This window comes from Triplophysa rosa, linkage group LG1, assembly GCF_024868665.1.
Source record: "Triplophysa rosa linkage group LG1, Trosa_1v2, whole genome shotgun sequence".
Lineage (NCBI taxonomy): Eukaryota > Metazoa > Chordata > Actinopteri > Cypriniformes > Nemacheilidae > Triplophysa > Triplophysa rosa.
Window position 1 is genome coordinate 18,166,158 of NC_079890.1, and position 17,909 is coordinate 18,184,066.

The 17,909-nt window shown below is 39.1% G+C and overlaps 3 protein-coding genes across 6 annotated transcripts in view; 1 reads left to right on the forward strand and 2 right to left on the reverse strand.

Moving 5' to 3' along the window:
* Positions 1-9,162, reverse strand: part of kcna4 (potassium voltage-gated channel, shaker-related subfamily, member 4) — a 119,252-nt gene extending 110,090 nt beyond the window's left edge. For 3 of the 4 annotated variants that reach the window (XM_057345677.1, XM_057345660.1, XM_057345687.1), the window contains exons 1-2: positions 8,786-9,162; positions 4,317-8,140 (exon numbers count right to left, since the gene is read on the reverse strand). In XM_057345677.1, coding sequence (XP_057201660.1) covers positions 5,627-7,615 — 1,989 coding nt within the window. In that variant the 5' untranslated portion in view covers positions 7,616-8,140; positions 8,786-9,162 and the 3' untranslated portion in view covers positions 4,317-5,626. The other variant, XM_057345668.1, reaches the window with a different exon arrangement.
* Positions 9,163-13,465: 4,303 nt separating this feature from the next.
* fshb (follicle stimulating hormone subunit beta) lies at positions 13,466-14,292 on the forward strand. The gene is made up of 2 exons (XM_057339368.1): positions 13,466-13,639; positions 13,783-14,292. Exons 1-2 carry the CDS (start codon positions 13,466-13,468, stop codon positions 14,002-14,004), a joined length of 396 nt encoding a protein of 131 aa, XP_057195351.1. The 3' UTR covers positions 14,005-14,292.
* A 1,293-nt stretch (positions 14,293-15,585) lies between these two features.
* Positions 15,586-17,701, reverse strand: arl14ep (ADP-ribosylation factor-like 14 effector protein). The gene is made up of 5 exons (XM_057340384.1): positions 17,553-17,701; positions 16,874-17,072; positions 16,630-16,746; positions 16,386-16,441; positions 15,586-16,182 (listed from the first exon to the last, which is right to left on the reverse strand). The coding sequence occupies exons 1-5, from the start codon at positions 17,621-17,623 to the stop codon at positions 15,954-15,956; spliced, it is 672 nt and encodes a 223-aa protein (XP_057196367.1). The 5' UTR covers positions 17,624-17,701; the 3' UTR covers positions 15,586-15,953.
* Positions 17,702-17,909: the final 208 nt, after the last annotated feature.

Below are 17,909 nucleotides of genomic sequence, written 5' to 3' on the forward strand. Positions count from 1 at the left end.
CGAGGCACCAAATATTGCCTCGATTATTTTTTGTATTCGAATTACTCGAGGAATCGTTTCAGCCCTACACGCAGGCATCTATAGATGAATATGTTTATCTTTACTATACACGCTTGGTTTCTCTGTCTGGTAGGTGTAGATGTCAGGCCACTTAACTGGAGAGGTAATCTTGTGAGTTCGTCCCTGGATCCACCAGCCCCGGTGGAAAAGCGGTATATGTGAGCGCGTACAGGTCGGCCAGGTTCCTTGCGTTAAAGTTAACTTTTTCAAAAACAATAGCGGTCCTAGACAGCGAGTGATCTTGCATGTTAAAATTTCATCAGATTTTTTTTCTAGTTATTGTCAAAAAGCAAGCAAACAAAACATGCTACCTAGTATTAGTAATGCGGTCAGAGGGATCTTTCTGCCTCCACCTAAGCTCCGCCCACAAAAACGCGACTATAGGTAGAGGAGGATCAGCTGATGCAAGCTTGACTCACGTGACCTGCCAGAACGCTTGATTTGTTTAGTGTAAAGAATGACATTTTATTGAATAGTTTCTAAATTTACAAAAAAAAATTAATTGAATTGAAACTTTGATATAAAAATAAGACACTAATGAATATCTCCTATTGCATAAATGTTCATTCTAATCCTAATGCCAAATTCAATTCTGATGATGATATATTAATGTTATGTATGTAAGAACCTTGTTCGTCAATGGTTGTCAGCTTTTTGCTTTTTCATTTTCTTGTTTAAAACCGACAACAAATTTTGTCGTTTCAAACATATTTGTGTGTTATTCAGATTTGATTGTTCAGCATATTCAGTAGTCCATTTTTCCACAACGTCTTGACAACAGGATTTACTCTGCACAGAATTCAATAAGAATAAATATTTTATCCCTACATTAATGTCACTCTGAAGTGAGAATATATCAGTAAAACAAACAATGAAAAAACACAGGTAACTAGTCACACAGGGGTTATTTTGAAACACTAAACTAAATAACAAAATGTATTATTTTGTAATTTGTAAGTATCCTTAAAAACACAACAGCAGGTAGGCTGGAAGGACAACATGTTTTTTTTTAAATTGACAAGCTTGTTTTCATTAATTGCTGTTTTTGTGCACTACATAAATGTATGAGGCTCTATTTATAGTAACGTTTTGTAATTGGCTTTTTTCTTTTTGTTGATTCTGAATGAAAGTGACAGCCTCTGATGTACTGACCTCTGCTAAGGTCATAAAGTTTGTTAGGGTGTCCCATTGCGTGCGTCCCGTCTTGGGTCTCTCTCATCAGAGGAGTCAGTACTATTAGTGCAGACAATGCTCCCTGACCCTCTGGGTGTAAGCCATCAGATAGGAGAAACACAACCCAACAAGACAGAAATGCTCAGCAACACACACATCCTGCCCTTCACTGCCCTGCCCTACAGGAGTGTTATTAAACCCTGAAGGGAAATGTTTTTGTCTATGTGAGTGTGCCCATGACAAGTCAACAAGGCAAACAAATGTCACAGAGGGAGGTGCAATCAGATGCTGACAGTAAGAGCGAGGCTTATGCTTCCTTGTGGAATATAAAAGGGTAAACAGCCTTCCATGCACCTTGAAAAGACCAGCTTGGACCAGCAGGGTTTATGAAGGTTAGTGCTGGTTCACCAATATTGCCACGCTGTTCAAAGACAAAGCATGTTGGTCAAGCTGCATGGTGTTTCTGGTGAAGCTGGTTGACCACGGCACTCTTGCTAGTAAATATATACAAGAATCATGAACATGAGCAAACCAAAAAGAAGCACCAGCAAGCATTCAAAACACAACATCCACTGGTGGCCAGCAATACTGGTCTTTTTAACAGGGTGGTGTGTGTATTCCAGGAAAATATGAGCTTATAAAACTCAAATTTTACTTGAGGGTGAAAGACCCTACTGTTAGCAACACTAAATCATTCCATGAATCAGCTCTTCTTGAACTTTGTTTAGCTGCAGCCTGCAGGACGTTTTGAATTAAACCACTGCACACTTTCCAAATTAAACACACTGCCTGGACACTGGTCCTAAAAAGCCTTGCGATCCTAAAGAAACAGTTTCTACCCCAAGTTTCAGATGCATCACACCACCTGTGCACCACCAACATTACAGTATTCGAGTATAAGATTCGACTGGTTGTGTTTGTCTTCCCAACTAATTAGAAAACATGCAGCGCAGTTGTTGATACCATTGAGTTTTACAGGGAAAAGGTGAGGGGATTATAGGGTGAAACATCTGACAACTTAGTTTCTAATCCGTACAGCTGTTTATTTTTCCATCATCCGACAAGTTTCATGTATGTGTGGGTATAGAAATCCAGCCAAGCTGTACAGCTACACTTCTGTGTCACGCTACACACACCACGTACAGCAGCTAATTAACGTTTTGAGTGAAGCAATGCTGATTGCTTTCAGCTGGACTAATGCCATATTATTCTGCCTCTCCATGCTGCTCAAACGTCGGTCTTGATATTTACGGGGTGTCAGTGTTATGGAAATGGCGATTGGTGTTGCACTAATCTATCAATAAGGCAAAATGTCCTTTGTTGTCATGGACGAGCGACATTAGGAAATCTAGTTTAATACTTGCAGTGAGGATGATATTTATGAAGCTGATGTGGTCGAGGGTTTTATTGATTTACTATACGTTATGTACACCCTCAAAAAAACATATACTTTACCATGAATTGACTGTACAGGCCACCGATCTCAAAATCAGTATTCTCTGTGTATAATAAAAGTGTGGTTTTATAACATGACGCTACTGCACAGATGTGAGGTGGGCTGCGATAACTTAGCCATTTTACAAATGCAACACCTGCGCTACAGTGTGTTCGTCAACAGAGGCCTGTGCTTAAATAAAAACATAGGCAAGCAACATTTAAGGCCGATTTATATTTCAGACTCAAAAAAATATTACAACAACAGGGTTTGGGCCCCGATCTGCTTAAAGGAGCTACAAACGGGCAAATTATAGCCAAATATTCATAAATTACACTACAGAATCACCTCTTAATAGCATACAACATTAACCTGTAAACGACTGCTTAATGACCTGGGTTATTATGTAAATATGAGCACTATCTGTCTGTTGCTGTATCTACTTTCTGCAAAAACACTGCATGACTTGGCAAGCAAGATTCCTTTAGAACTCTTAGAAATATAATAATATAAATACTAGGAATAGAAAGTTCTCACACAAACACTTGCCTATTTGCAGTGGAATGAATGATCAATAAACTCCCATGACATTGCAAATAAAGACACATGAGGCGTGAAACAAATACTTTGTGCAAAAAATAAATCTACACCGTATAAAACTAAAACAGTATACTGTCTTTCGATGTGCTGCATGTCAAATAATGAATGCATTATTAGTGAATGTCTTTGAATGTAAAAGAAATATGAATTGATAGGTTGACATTTCACGTGATCTGGATTTATAATCACACCAAACCTCTGCTAACCTAAGCAGATAGAAAGCAGCAGTACTTTTTTACATTTCTTTGGTAGATTTATTTTATTACAGCTATAACTTGAATGCATCCACTATAAATTGTAAGACGATCACTTCTGAAAAGTGACATTGTACTCAGTCAAGTCAGTTCTCACATGACGCAGTTTATAGAGGTGACCGCACCAATATAGTTTGTTTGATAATAATAACCAATACAATTTTATTAAGATTATTATTATTATTAATAAATTATGTCAATTTAGAAAGGACCACAAGGCACACCAACGCAAAGTAATTATGTACAATAATCCAATATTGCAATTATGACAAAATACTTGAATATTATTTTAAATAGGCTAAAGCCTACAAGTTTAAAACTAGTTAACTAGTTGACATAGATAAGCAGGCCTTGGAAGCCAACAGCTATCTCACTGTAGTACAAAGAGCACATCTCATTAATGGCAAAATGTGAGTTTACTGGAGAATAAATGGTAATTATCTTGTCTACGATAAAACAGCAACAGCTATACAGTATATTATGACATCGGAAAATGAAGCTCTATACGCTTAATGAGCTGTGAGGATTTTTGGATTCCAGCACGGTTAGTGTTCTCTTTTATAACAGATCCCTTGTTGCTAGGCGATTCAGGATATTGTAGATATGTTGTTTTGAGAGAAGCGTGGGTTTAATCTAACGCATGCCATGCAAAGCGATTGTTTCTAACGCTAAGACACAGCTTTTTTAGATGCAGATGCGTAAACACCTGTACACATGATTAAACACCTGGGGGCCATGTAGCACTAAGCGCGAAAATGATAACATGATTGGTGTGTAAATAAACAAACGCTTACCTTGGCTTGCATGGTAAACTGCGCATGCTCAGCGGTCATCGTGCACTCCGTGAGTTCGTTGCGGAACGCAGGTAGCCTAGTCTTGTGCATGAAGTCCACCGAAGCGCTGGAGACGAGTTCATGTTCCCTTCAGTCCTGCTTGACTGGTTATTTCCGTCAGTATTTTTATAAAGGGATGCACTGACAGTTGGTAAAGGGACGAAGAAATAGTTGCATGAAGCATTCCCTTGAATTATAATTCCAAAACAGTAACTTGAAAGCAGTAGCCAAACTGATCCTTCAAGCCTGGTGTCGTTGACTTTGTTGGAGGATGTAAAACCGGTGTTTTGGCATCGGCTTACCATATTGTGACATTTATGCTTGGAGAGAACGAATCCTCGCATGATGAATGAGTGTTGAAAATGTGTCAATAACAAACAAAAGAGTGCAGTGTATGTTTCACAAAAACAAAGATGATTGTTTTGTTATTCAATACTCACAAAGGAACTGATCAAAATGACTCTTCAGCTATCCTGGACAGTGCACAAATAACTACACAGGGGTTGCTAATAGGGTTTTACCAGAATGTAGTAAATCCTGAATACTGGCATGCTGACACATTTAGCCAAAATTTGATTTAGGATAATATTGCCTTAAGTTGTCATGCGTGCTGCTCTCCAATTAATAATTAAAAAATAGTATAATTAATTATTATGGGAAACATCAAGTAGTTTTAGAATTAATTTTCTTTGTTCTCAGCAGTGAATATGTTGCAGCGTAGTTATTTCATATTATTTCGAATTATTAATACGATGTATATTATTATTATTATTATATCAGTCAATGTGCTTCCTCCCTGCCTAGGAGACTATAACATAATTGATGATAGTGCAAACGATTTTAACGTTATTGCATAATAGCATTGGATAAGAACTCGCCTCTTCTACAATTACTGACAAAAGTAACTCATAAAGTGCCTATGCAAATTTCTCTTTGTTGCCTTCATTTAATGAACAGGGAGTTGTTCAGTTCTATCAACAGAACAGGTGGGCAGATATCCTCTCCACGTCATGTAAAGCTGGTGATTTTTGCGTTGCCTGTCACTGGATTACAGGGTATGTTTCTCTACAAATGTAGCCACATTGCAAAAATGTTTCAGCTTAGGTCCATAACTTGAGTATGAGTGTGTGAGCTTATCTGTGCGTTTGCGCACGAGCGTATGTCTTCAAGTCGTAAGAGCGCAACCATGCGTGCATGTGTGCTGTTAACTGGTTTATTTGTGCCGTCATCTTCACGAAAACATCTCAAAAAAGGTTATCGTCTTTCTATAATCATACATCTGTCTGTAGGGTTCGTGAATGTGAACTGTTTTTTCCGCCTATATCAGTACCGTTCCCTCTAATCGGGCTCTGCGTGTCAGCACCGCACAGAGATTCCGTGACGCCTTCTTCCATCTCCATATACTCAGCAGCCTTGTCACCCAAAGACGAACCCGATGGGGACCCTTTTAATTTTCTAAGGAAATCCGGAAAATACGGGCAACCTGGTGGGGGCTGTTCAACAATGGGCGTCTGATCCTCGTTATCAGTTTCCCGGTGATAAAAGTAATTGAAGTTGGACACGATGACGGGGACTGGAAGCGCAATGGTCAGGACACCTGCTATGGCGCACAACGAGCCCACTATTTTACCCCCAACTGTTATAGGCTTCATGTCCCCGTAACCCACCGTGGTCATGGTCACCACAGCCCACCAAAAAGCGTCTGGAATGCTCGTGAACTGTGACGACGGCTCATCAACCTCCGCAAAGTATACGGCGCTAGAGAACAGAATGACACCGATGACAAGAAAGAAGATGAGCAGCGCCAGTTCTCGCATGCTTGCGCGTAATGTGTGTCCGAGAATCTGGAGACCTTTAGAATGTCGAGACAGCTTGAAGATCCTAAACACTCTGACAAGCCGTATTATTCTCAGGATCGCGAAACTCATTGCCTGTTGTCCGTTGCCTTGTTGTTGAGCGAGGTCTGTGCCAAGAGTTATGAAATAAGGCAAAATAGAGACAATGTCTATGGAGTTCATGGCGTTTTTAAAGAAAGCAGCTTTGCTGGGGCTAGCAAAAAAACGGACAATTATCTCAAATGAGAACCAAATGATGCATACTGTCTCAACGATGAAAAATGGATCGTTGAATGGCGTAAATCCATTGTCTGCGTGTGTGGAATTTTTACCTGGGCTGAGGAATTCTTTGTCATCCCTGAATTCTGGCAATGTTTCTAAACAAAAAATAACAATGGATATGACGATAACCAAGACCGACACGACCGCAATCCCTCTGGCTGGACTTGAACTCTCTGGATACTCGAACAAGAGCCAGATCTGACGTTTAAACTCGTCCTCGGGTAGCGGCTTCTCTTCCTCTTTCACAAAGCCCTCATCCTCGCGAAACTTGAGCATTGCCTCTTCCCCGAGTTCATAGAACTTCACCTCTTCGGAAAATATGTCAAACGGCACGTTGGCGGGTCGCTTTAATCGCCCCCCTGACTGATAGAAGTATAGAATGGCGTCGAAGCTTGGTCTGTTCCTGTCAAAAAAGTATTCGTTACGCAGAGGATCGAAGTACCTGATTCGTTTCTCAGGGTCCCCCAGGAGAGTGTCCGGGAACTGTGCGAGAGTCTTCAGCTGAGTTTCAAACTTCAAGCCCGACACGTTGATGACAACTCTCTCGCAGCAGCCGTACTCATTGTAAACATTTTCGTACCCTGACTGAGGACGCCTGTCCGTTAAGGAAACCGTCTCCTCTTCATCATCCATGTTATAGACAAAACTCGATCTCTTACTTCCCCTGTCCTCCTCTTCCTCCTCGCCCTCTGCCTCGTCCTCCTCAATCATGATGTCCTCCTCGGACCCTAGGAGCGCCAACTCTGAGTGGCGTAGATCCCCACCGAGTGCCGCGCGGTTCCGTCTCCAGCGCGAGACGCCTCTTTGCTTTTTTCTCTCTCTGAGAAGTTGCTGTGGTGGCTCGTGGTGTTGCTGCTGCTGTTGCGGCTGCTGGGAGGAGGAGGGGCGCGAGGCGGTCCCGGCGCTACTGTTGTTGGCATTCGTTGAAGAGGCGGTTCGACTCTGATGCGGGTGGTTGTGGGGATGGCCACATGACCCACCTCCCTCTCCAACCGTTGCAGCTTCAGCTGACGATGCCGCCGCCACTGCGCGCGACTGTCTCTCCCGCTCGCGCTCTCTCTCTCTGGCACGAGCCTGGGCATATCCGTAGGGCAGGTGGGTGTTGCAACCCCCGCTGTCCGCGCCCACCATAGCAAATTCCATCTTCACGAACTATGAAACGTTGGACCCCCCAAAAAAACTCAGCAATTGGATAAAGAATAAAGCTAAGCACGAGACCGTATTTGCACATTAAAGTTCATAAATGCACTTGACTGGCGCTGTTAGTGGTCCATCGCCTTGTAAATACGCAAGCGTAGTTCAAGTGTAGTTTCTATGGTCTTTAAATGCACTTTTACTTATTGTAATTGGACTTTAACAACTGTAGTGAAACAAGAGCGTTTCTGGTGACATCATTAGGGATATGTGCCCAAGAGTGCCATAGAATCCATATGGTTAGCTGGCGCGCACTGCTGTCACTGTTATCCATAAAGGTAACTGGATACAAGAGAAGACAGCGACTCGGTCCGTTATCCGAGGTGCTCAGTCGCCGTAGAGACTTTTGCACCTATGAAATCACTGGTTACCATCTTCGCTGTGAGGGAGGGGTGGGGTGTAGGTTTGTTCCGTCCTCTGCCCCTTCAGTGGCTATATGAATGAATCACTGAATCCGTCTGACACCAGCAACAGCTGCAAAGAAAACAAACGTTTAACACACTATCCATCATATAATGTGCCCTGAAGAACTGACATCCCATCTAGTCTGTGATGGCTACATATGATATGTATCATCAAAGTATTTGAGAACAAAGAAAATATTATTATTCGTATACCCTTCTTCAATAATTAATAATAATAGTAATAATAACAATGGCACAATCTTATTATTACAGGCCAGCCAAGCAAGAAACAGGAAACAGCGCGTGATATTACTGATCCAAATTCCCCTGACAATTAATTATAAACAGTCGTCGCACGCAATTTATCAACCCTCTCATGCACTCCAACTTCCATCTTTCGAGTCACTTACACAAGAAAAGATAAGAGAATGTCTTCTCAGCATCCACCCTTAATATAAAAAGCTAGAGATGGGTGAGTACGTAAATCCCAGGTTTGTCTAAAATTCCCTCTCTGCTTTAGTAATCCAGATATTCCTCGACGTAGCCAAACGCAGAACATAACACCTCAACAGTCAGGTGTGATCGCAATCGAGGGATGACAGTTTTGGCCACGGCTCGCCGTTGGGTCTTTATTCAACAGGATCTCTCATCACCTGCCCATCTCCCCCTCCCCAAAAAACATGCACCGCTGCATTAAGCCTGGACTCACACTCACCAAAAAGCAGGTGCTGCTGCCAAGAGCATGCTGCGTGGCTCGATAAATCAAACGAGCAGCGTCAGAGTCGAGATGTATCAAAGTTTTAGGATGCCATGTCAATAGCCTTAGGTAAGTATGCGCAGCGCGCATCTGTCTGCCGCTCAGTCTCGCCCATTGAGCATTGTGCTCGTGTTTTTGGGGAGCTGAGCTCCGCCGAGATAGTCACGTTTGCAGCGCAGAAAGACCTTGCTCGTCCCCCAGTGGCTACGGCGGGTCATTGCGCGCACGCCCGTGTGCTGCATTTTCCAAACTTCACCAGCCCCTTATGCATCTGTTGACATCCAGATCATCGCAAATACCTACCCGAGGGACTGCTGCGGAGTACAAGCTGTGTCACAAAGACACACGCACTTTCTGTCAAAGCCTGCTTGGTTATAACTTGAAATAAAGAAAAACAAATCAATAAAGAACGACTTGATAGTGCCGTATCTCTCCATTTCTGTCCAGCAAAGAGTCTAAGTTAAATATTTAGCTCAAACATAGTAATGACCATTGTTGGGGAAGTTACTCTGAAAAAGTAATGAATTTAGATTATGAGATTAATGTACAAATTACTCTCTCCAAAAAGTATTTAATTACTTATTACTCATTACTTTCTATATCCTACATCAACCTTGATTAGTTAAGAAGTGATTCAAGGATAGACATGAAACGGCTCTTTTAATTCATTCAAATAAATTATATAAAACTACATAAAGTAGTACAAGTATTACAAATGTGAGAATTGTACATTAAAGCACAGATTTTAAAGATTGACTTTGAATTTTGATATCAATTTCGCTATTGCACACACACATATTACACAAAGTATTTAGTTTAATTACATCAGAAGTAACTGTAATTAAATTACAGAAAAAATTTGAGTAATCCCTTACTTCCCTTGAAAAAGTAATTTAATTACAGTAACTAATTACTTATTGGTCATTTATACATTATAAACTTATACATTACACTGGTAATGACCACGGAAAACTGCAACGATCACTAACTGCCACTTCAAGATTATTTAAAGACAGTAGTTTAAAATAATAAGATGTAGGCTATCTAAAGTTCCAAAAATTAAGATAAGTTTTGCAGGTTTTAAATTAAACTGATGAGATGTTTGTATTAAAGTAAAATGCAAAATATTACTCCCCACTACGCCACCTTCTTCTGCAGCACATTATTCAATATTAGAGAGCTTTATGAAAACAAATTCAGCATCAGCACTGAAACGTTCACTGTGTTCAAGTCCAGTTCTTTTGTAATCAACTGAAATGAAGACTCAAAAGCATTCTTAACTAAAATAGTAGCTATTGTATCTTACTCTGCTTTACATGGTAAATCTGTGAAACAGACTGATTTGACTGGTTTATTTTGGTGTTTACTAGTGTCTTCTCTTTTTTTAAGCAGCTTGCACCGACCAACTGATCCAGTTTAATGATTTAAAATCCCCTTTGAAAGACATGACTAGTAATATTCAGTAGCCTGTTTTGAACATTGCTTATGATTTGTTTGTTGTGCTCATTGCTAGCATGCAGTTGGCACAATGAGACAGAATTTAAGGGTGCAGTGGACTTATCAATCAATCAATCCCTTTATTTATAAAGCACTTTACAACCACCAAAAAGCAGACCAAAGTGCTGCACATTAAAAAATAAAAGACGTCATTTGATTTCATGAAAACATCATACTAATTAAACCTAAACACATAGCAAATACATATATACTAAAACCAGAATAAAAACAAATACAAACACGTAGCCCATATATTTAAACTATTTGCCCAAATTTCAAAATCAGGTGTCAAAGGCCAAGTAAAAAAGATACGTTTTAAGATGGGATTTGAACATAGACAGCGAAGAGGCCTGCCTAATATAAAGAGGCAGGGCATTCCATAATTTCTTGGCAGTTGGCACTATAAGAAGCAGCTGATCTGATGATCTCAGACAGCGTGAGGGTGTATAGGGGTGTAAAAGTTCAGATATGTAGGATGGAGCAAAACCATTTAAGGATTTAAAAACAAACAAAAGAGTTTTGAACTGAATACTAGATTGTACTGGCAGCCAATGTAGTGATGATAAAATGGGGGTCATATGTTCAAATTTGCGAGTTCCCTTCAAAAGACGTGCTGCAGCATTTTGCACCAACTGCAAACGGGCCAAAGAAGACCCACATATCCCCACATATAGTGCATTACAATAATCCAGCCGGGTTGTAACAAAGGCATGGATTACGGTTTCAAGGTGTTGCCTTGAGAGAAATGGCTTTATTTTAGCCATTTGTCTCAGCTGAAAGAAGCTAGATTTGACAACAACCCCAATCTGACTATCGAACTTTAGGTCCGAATCAAATTTAACCCCAAGGTTTGTGATGGTCGGTTTGATATACTGGGCTAAGACACTTAAATCAACCAAAGAGGACCCAGTAGCATCCCCAAATACCATCACTTCTGTTTTCTTTTCATTAATACTTAAAAAAATATTAGCCATCCAGGCCTTAATGTCATCAAGACACTGAAGTAGTGGTCCAACCGTCTCACTCTTCTTAATGGGCACATAGATCTGGGTATCGTCTGCATAAAAATGGAAAGACAAACCATGCTTCCTAATTATAGACCCTAGCGGGAGTAAATAAAGAGAAAAGAGAAGAGGGCCTAAAACTGAGCCCTGTGGGACCCCACTCAGTAGAGGGACAGGAGAAGAGAGATAGTCACCAATGCTGACACTAAAAGTCCGGCCTTCCAAATAGGACCTAAACCACTCAAGCGCTGTCCCTTTAATGCCCACCCATTGTTCCAACCGAGAGATTAAAATTTCATGATCCACAGTATGAAATGCAGTGGTTAGATCAAGAAGCACAAGAACGACATCATTCCCAGAATCAGTAGCTAACAGAATAACATTAAAAACTTTCAACAGGGCTAACTCAGTACTGTGCATAGCTCTAAAGCCAGACTGGAAAATTTCAAGCAATTTATGATCTTCCAGAAAGGACATTAATTGGTTACATGCTATTTTTTCAAGAATTTTTTAAGACTTCAGAAGTGTGAAGACTTATTTCACACAACCACTTCAGACCAATTATAGAGCGAGGCCAGGGACACATCATATGACCATTCAGATAGGACTTCTATCTGTATACCTAACAAAAATTTATTTAATTGAGCATGCGTATTTACTTTCTTTAAATATGTAACCGCACGGGTCATAAAACCTATATTTACAAAAAAGTCAAAACTTACATTAGAAATTTGTTTGGTTATAATATAACAATTTATTTTATGTTTAATCTATATGAATATTAATTTATAATGTATATTATTTGTATTAAATTAAATTAAAACTACTCATCAGTTTCTTTGCTGAAGTCTACCGGAAATTAAGTTTGGGCCACATGACGTTTGTTTATGTTATTGGTGCTGAAACCGTCAATAGGAATCAAATAAGTCTGCCACTATTGGTAGGTAAATATTGAGACTTGGGAAAAAGCAACATGTTTGATGTACTAGAAAGAGCAAAAAAGAGTTTTACTGCATTAAACAGCCGTATGCTGGGGCAGATGTCGCAGCATGATAAGCGAAGGTCACTGGGTCTTTTTGGACAACCTCCAAGATTTGTACACATCAGGAGTCAATGACTGCTTGACCTTCAAAAGAGATAGAAAGAAACCGGGGGCGGATACGTCTGAAAAAGAGGAGCTCAGTCTTGTCAAAGTTGAGCTGGAGCTGATTTGTGTCAAAGATGTCGAAGCAGGCTGAGATATGTGAAAGAAACTGAATGCTGAAGCAAAATAAAAATCAAGAAGACTGTAGAGTATAAGCTTTTAAACAGATTCAGGCAATATTCAAGTTTAGGCCTATAGCATTGTTATGTGAAATGAATGCTAGACTTGTAGAATAATAGTGACTCATTACAGATAAGAATTCACTTGGAACCTAATAATTTACATACATTTTTGATCTTCCAAAAAAATTCCATCAGACAAAAATTCTGTAGAACAAGTCATGCAGGGCTCTTTAAGGAAGCCATCTGGAACTATTAGATTAATTATCAAAACAAGGTTGCTGAAACAAGCGATTGTTCCAGTAGATTTATATAAAAACAAATGTGCTGTAGAAAACTGACCTTGAAAACCAGAACATCACTGGTGGCCTTTACATGGATGCTGTGCTGTCTAAGCCTCTCCCAGACTGAATGCCATGGCCGTAGGGCTTTAGGGATTTGTGCCACCTCCACAAAAGTAAATACCATAGTATGATAAGATATGGCTTCTCTCAACCAAAAGTGGGCGTCTGGTCTGACAGGAGGGTATAAGTGTCCATGTGAGAGGGCAAGTAATTTTGTCTGAGCAAAACTCCAGCAGGTAGGACTGTGATGTGAACTCTTATTTCTGTTTAGTTGATGTACAGTATTTAGTCTGTGTCTAGTTTAAATAATGCTGAGTTTTTAGGAGCCATGGACTACATAAATTTGGTGATCATTTCACTGGGGATTTTTCGTTTACATTTTTTCGTTAAATTGGTTTTGATCAATTTTGATAATCCAGCCCACAAAATGCATTCACTTTTGTAATCTCCAGATGGACATATGATGCTAATACTTTATTCCAGTATTTGTATTTAATTAGCCACACACACACTTTTGCAATGATTCCCAGATGAGGATGCACTTCGTTGTTATGGTGATGCTGTTGCCGGTGCTAATGAGGGCTGTTTCAGAGAGCAGATCCAGCTGTCGACTTACCAATATCTCCATTACTGTGGAAAATGAGGAATGTGGCAGCTGCATTACAATCGACACCACTGCTTGTGCTGGGCTCTGCAAAACACTGGTACTCTCATAAAATTAAGCAATAATGCGTAAACATTTAACATATATGCAGAATTGGTATTGTTGTCTTCTATATTCTTTATTTTGATGTTTTTAATTCCATCTTTTGTACCATATTAAAGTTATCTATTAATTTGTTTACAGGAAAGAGTTTACCGTAGCCCTATGGTGCAGAACTACCAGAACACCTGTAACTTCAGAGAGTGGACCTACGAAACCTATGAATTCAAAGGCTGCCCTGTCAGGGTTGACTCTGTTTTCACCTACCCTGTGGCCCTTAGCTGTGAGTGTAGCAAGTGTAACACTGACATTATGGACTGTGGAGTTCTCAGCCACCAGACAACCAGCTGCAATGCACATTATTAGAAGATGAAGCCAAAACCAAATCTCTGCTAATTTTTCAAAGCTGATAAAAACATTGATGACTAATTAATATTCTACATAATGGAATTATGCATTATGAAAATGCAGTATTTTTAATGAATCAATAAACCAGCACCATCCTGCAATAACCCATTAAAGCGAATAAATTGTTTTAATTTTTAAATATGATGCTTTGCCTCAATGCTCCCAATAGGTCATGTGTGAAATGTCGTTTCATCCTGACGTGTTTCTGGAATTTTCTGTGCGTTCTCTCAATCTTCTAATCAGGCACAAACCACACCATTAAAACTGCTTTTACACAACGTAAGTAGAGCTCATTTCCTATTATAAACCATCTGTTCCCAAGCGCTTGCATAGACACACAATAATTTTACTTGTGAAATTGGTGTTTTTATAATTGTCCTTCTGAGACCAACTGTAAAAATGTCTCTGTGAGGATGCACTCAGTCATGCTGAACAAACTCACTAAACCATACTTGATTTACATAATCAAATTAGGAGTGAATCGATATGAATATCAAAGAGTTAGAAAAGAGGCAATCTCCACATACAAATAAGGAAATGTGTTATAGACAGAGAATTTACTTGTGTGGCAATGAAAGGAATAACCGACTGAAACCTACAAAAAAACCCACAGCACAATGTTTAAACTAAACTAATTTAAATTAAACAAATTTTTTACACTAAAATGGCAATTTACATCATAAGAGTAGAGACTTCACAATGTCAATAAATACACAATGTAATCATAAAAATAGATTTTAATTTAATTTAAACCATATCGAATATATAATTGAAGCCCTTGTAGTTGTGACCTTTTAATACCATTTTCATGGTATTAAATATTCCATTTTCAAAATGACACTAGTGTGATATCAAATTTATTAAACACAAATCAAGATGCATTGTAATAAATAAAACAGTGTTGATGCTGTACTGCATAACCTTAAAAATTTCGGCCAACCATTTAAAAAAATAAAATGGTAAGAATGCTTCACACAGTCTGTGTGTTCCACAGATAAACTGCCTGCCTAGTTCTGAATGTCTTGGAAATCTTTCTTTTAAATTCTCTTACAATACATTATCCCTGCTACAAGCCAAGTTTACTGTTGTTGTGCATGCTATTGTTGTACAGCTACAGGGCAAACTTGGCCTTTGACAGATTGTTCTTCATCGTGACGCTTCTGGCATCCAGCGCTGCAACACGAGGTGAAGTGTCCTAAATTTGCACCGCTAAGACAAATAGGGCAATTAGAAAGACATCTTAGACAATATCTAATAGATATCACCAAACAAAGACTAAAATGCCCTAAAAACACAGGTTTCCTGACTTCATCATAGCATGTCTGCACAATGCGTGGCTTCCTGGTTTAAAGAGCTTAAAATAGGGTTTTAACACTTTAGAAACAATATTTTTGAAGTGTCTATTTACATTTTGTATACTTGGTATATAATACAAGAACTAAACAACTTCTTGGAGCTACATCTTCCCAAATATAAAAAATAAAAATATATTTGTAATAAATTTAAAATGAGGTTAGGAGATCATTTATTGAATCAGCACTAAACACTCTGCATTCTACATTTATTTATTTATTTTTGCATTAAAGGAAATTTCAAGAGAAAAGACAAACAGTATTGCAGCACTAAACGCATTACTTAAATTCTGCATTTATTTTTGTGTTCAAGGAAATTTCAAGAGAAAAGACAAACATTAATACAATACGAATGACAAAACGAGCTGAAAATCCTGGAAGGATAAAATAGAAAACACAGCTGTAGAAACATTGAAAATGCAACAAGCATTTCAAATAAATTCTATCCTTAGATAAAAAAGTAAAAAAATATACAATGCAAACCCAATACTTCTGCAATGTCCACACGCATCTCAGAAACAGAAGTGATGTCTTCTTGGTCTCCTATCTGATTTTCTAATTAGCAAACTTGTTGCGAATAATCTCTCCTCCCTCTACTTCCACCTGCTCGTACAGCCATTTTCGGTCACACCTGCACTCCACGCCACACTTCCGTGAGCCGCACTCAGGACACGGATAAAAGCAGCCCATGCAGTCTATGTCCAGACAGTCACACAGATCCTTCCCACATGAGATCAGCAGGCCTTTGCTGTCATACACCTTGTTCTTGACAGACAGGGACTGCCTGTAGGGAATTAAATGGGTAAATTAAGTTCATTCCCTCGGTTTCAGTTTTCCTGACTGAGTGTTAGTTATATAATTATAGTATTGTACTGTTATCAAAAAGCAGAATCAAATCCTCCAAAAAATCTAATAAATGAAGATGCTTCCTGCTCATGAACGGAATGAAGTGATGATCATGAGTGAAGAAAATAGATGGGCAGGTACCTGTCACCTGATGAGAGCTTTCCCCCTGCTCGTCTCCTCTCATTTGGACCTCTGCCCTGTAAAAAAATTATCATCATCATAAATTACCCAATCTATTTGTATCAGTCATGAATTGCTGGACCTATGGCTTAAACATTTATCGTGTGCAAAATTTATGCAAAAATCTGAACTGATTTAATGAAATACATGCAGAGAAGTCAATAACAGACAAAACAATTGCATATTAAGCCGTCCATGTATTTACCTTCAGACTCGAGTCTCTAATGGGTTGTCTTCTATCTTTTGTCATTTGTTTGAAAGCAGCATTGGATTCATTGACCTCCTTTCCAACTATTCCCCCTCTGTTTCTTCTTAACTCAATCTGTAAGCAAGGAAATGAACACCATGATTAAAGTAACGATACTAAATGGCTTCTATAAACAGTTACATAAATCTTGAAAACATATGGCTGAATTAAACAAGAACAACTGCTGAGGGCAAGGACACACCTTGGTGCCATCTCCTCCAGAGTTGGTAAAAATAGTAGGCACAGCATCCTCTCTGAGAAACAGTTTTCCATTATAGTCACGGAAGCAGTCGGGCTGAAAATGCTCAGAGCACAAGCAGGAGTTCTGAGTGGGAACAAAGTTTTTCCTTCCGAGGCTTCGTACCCACTGCTCTGCCAGCTGAGGCTTACTGATTGGAAACCTAAATGAGAAACAGCAAAGCAGGACACAGACCCCTTACATTAAAGCTTCGGGCTAAGTTAATTCTTTAAACATTGCTTGGAAATAATGTTATTTCAGCCCAATAGGTATTGCTGCCCTCCTCTTCACGTTGCAAACTGTACAATCAATTCAGTTGTTTAAGTAGGTAAAATACGGTTGTGACAATAAATATATGATGATTCCATTATTTGATCATTAAACTATTATGCATCATAATGGTTTCAGACTTTGCCATTCAAATGACGAAATATTACAGTCAATGTACAAAAGCATAAACAGCGAGAAAGATTGTAAAACCTAAAGTATGATTTGTAGTAAATAGGGTTAACTGTTAAACCTGTGTCCTTCTTACAGGGGCATACGTATTTATTCACAAGTTGTATCCATGTAAACAATGCAGCCCAATGTATTACACTATTACCACGCATGTCTATGTAGCAAATCTATCCTACAATCTTACCTGTAGAATCTGATCTCCGATCCCTTGACAAAGCGGTTTGAGCAGTCGATAGCTGAACAAGAAATCGGCATGATTTTATAATCTTGGGGTGTGTGTTTTTCTCAGCGATAACTCCGAAACCGCGAGCTCTGCAGCTGCGCATGCGTTTGTACCTGCTTAGCGCCACTGAACAGGCATAAAAGTTTATTTTTTTAGTAAATAAAGGTCCGTGTAATATTTTTCTTATGACCAGACGCCATTGAGTCATAATTTCATGTGCAAAGCAGAGCGGTTTCGTATAAATATGTGCTTAAAACGGAAAAAAAAAAAAAACAGAAGAGATATATGAAGACACTTTTATTTTGAAATAAAAAAAGT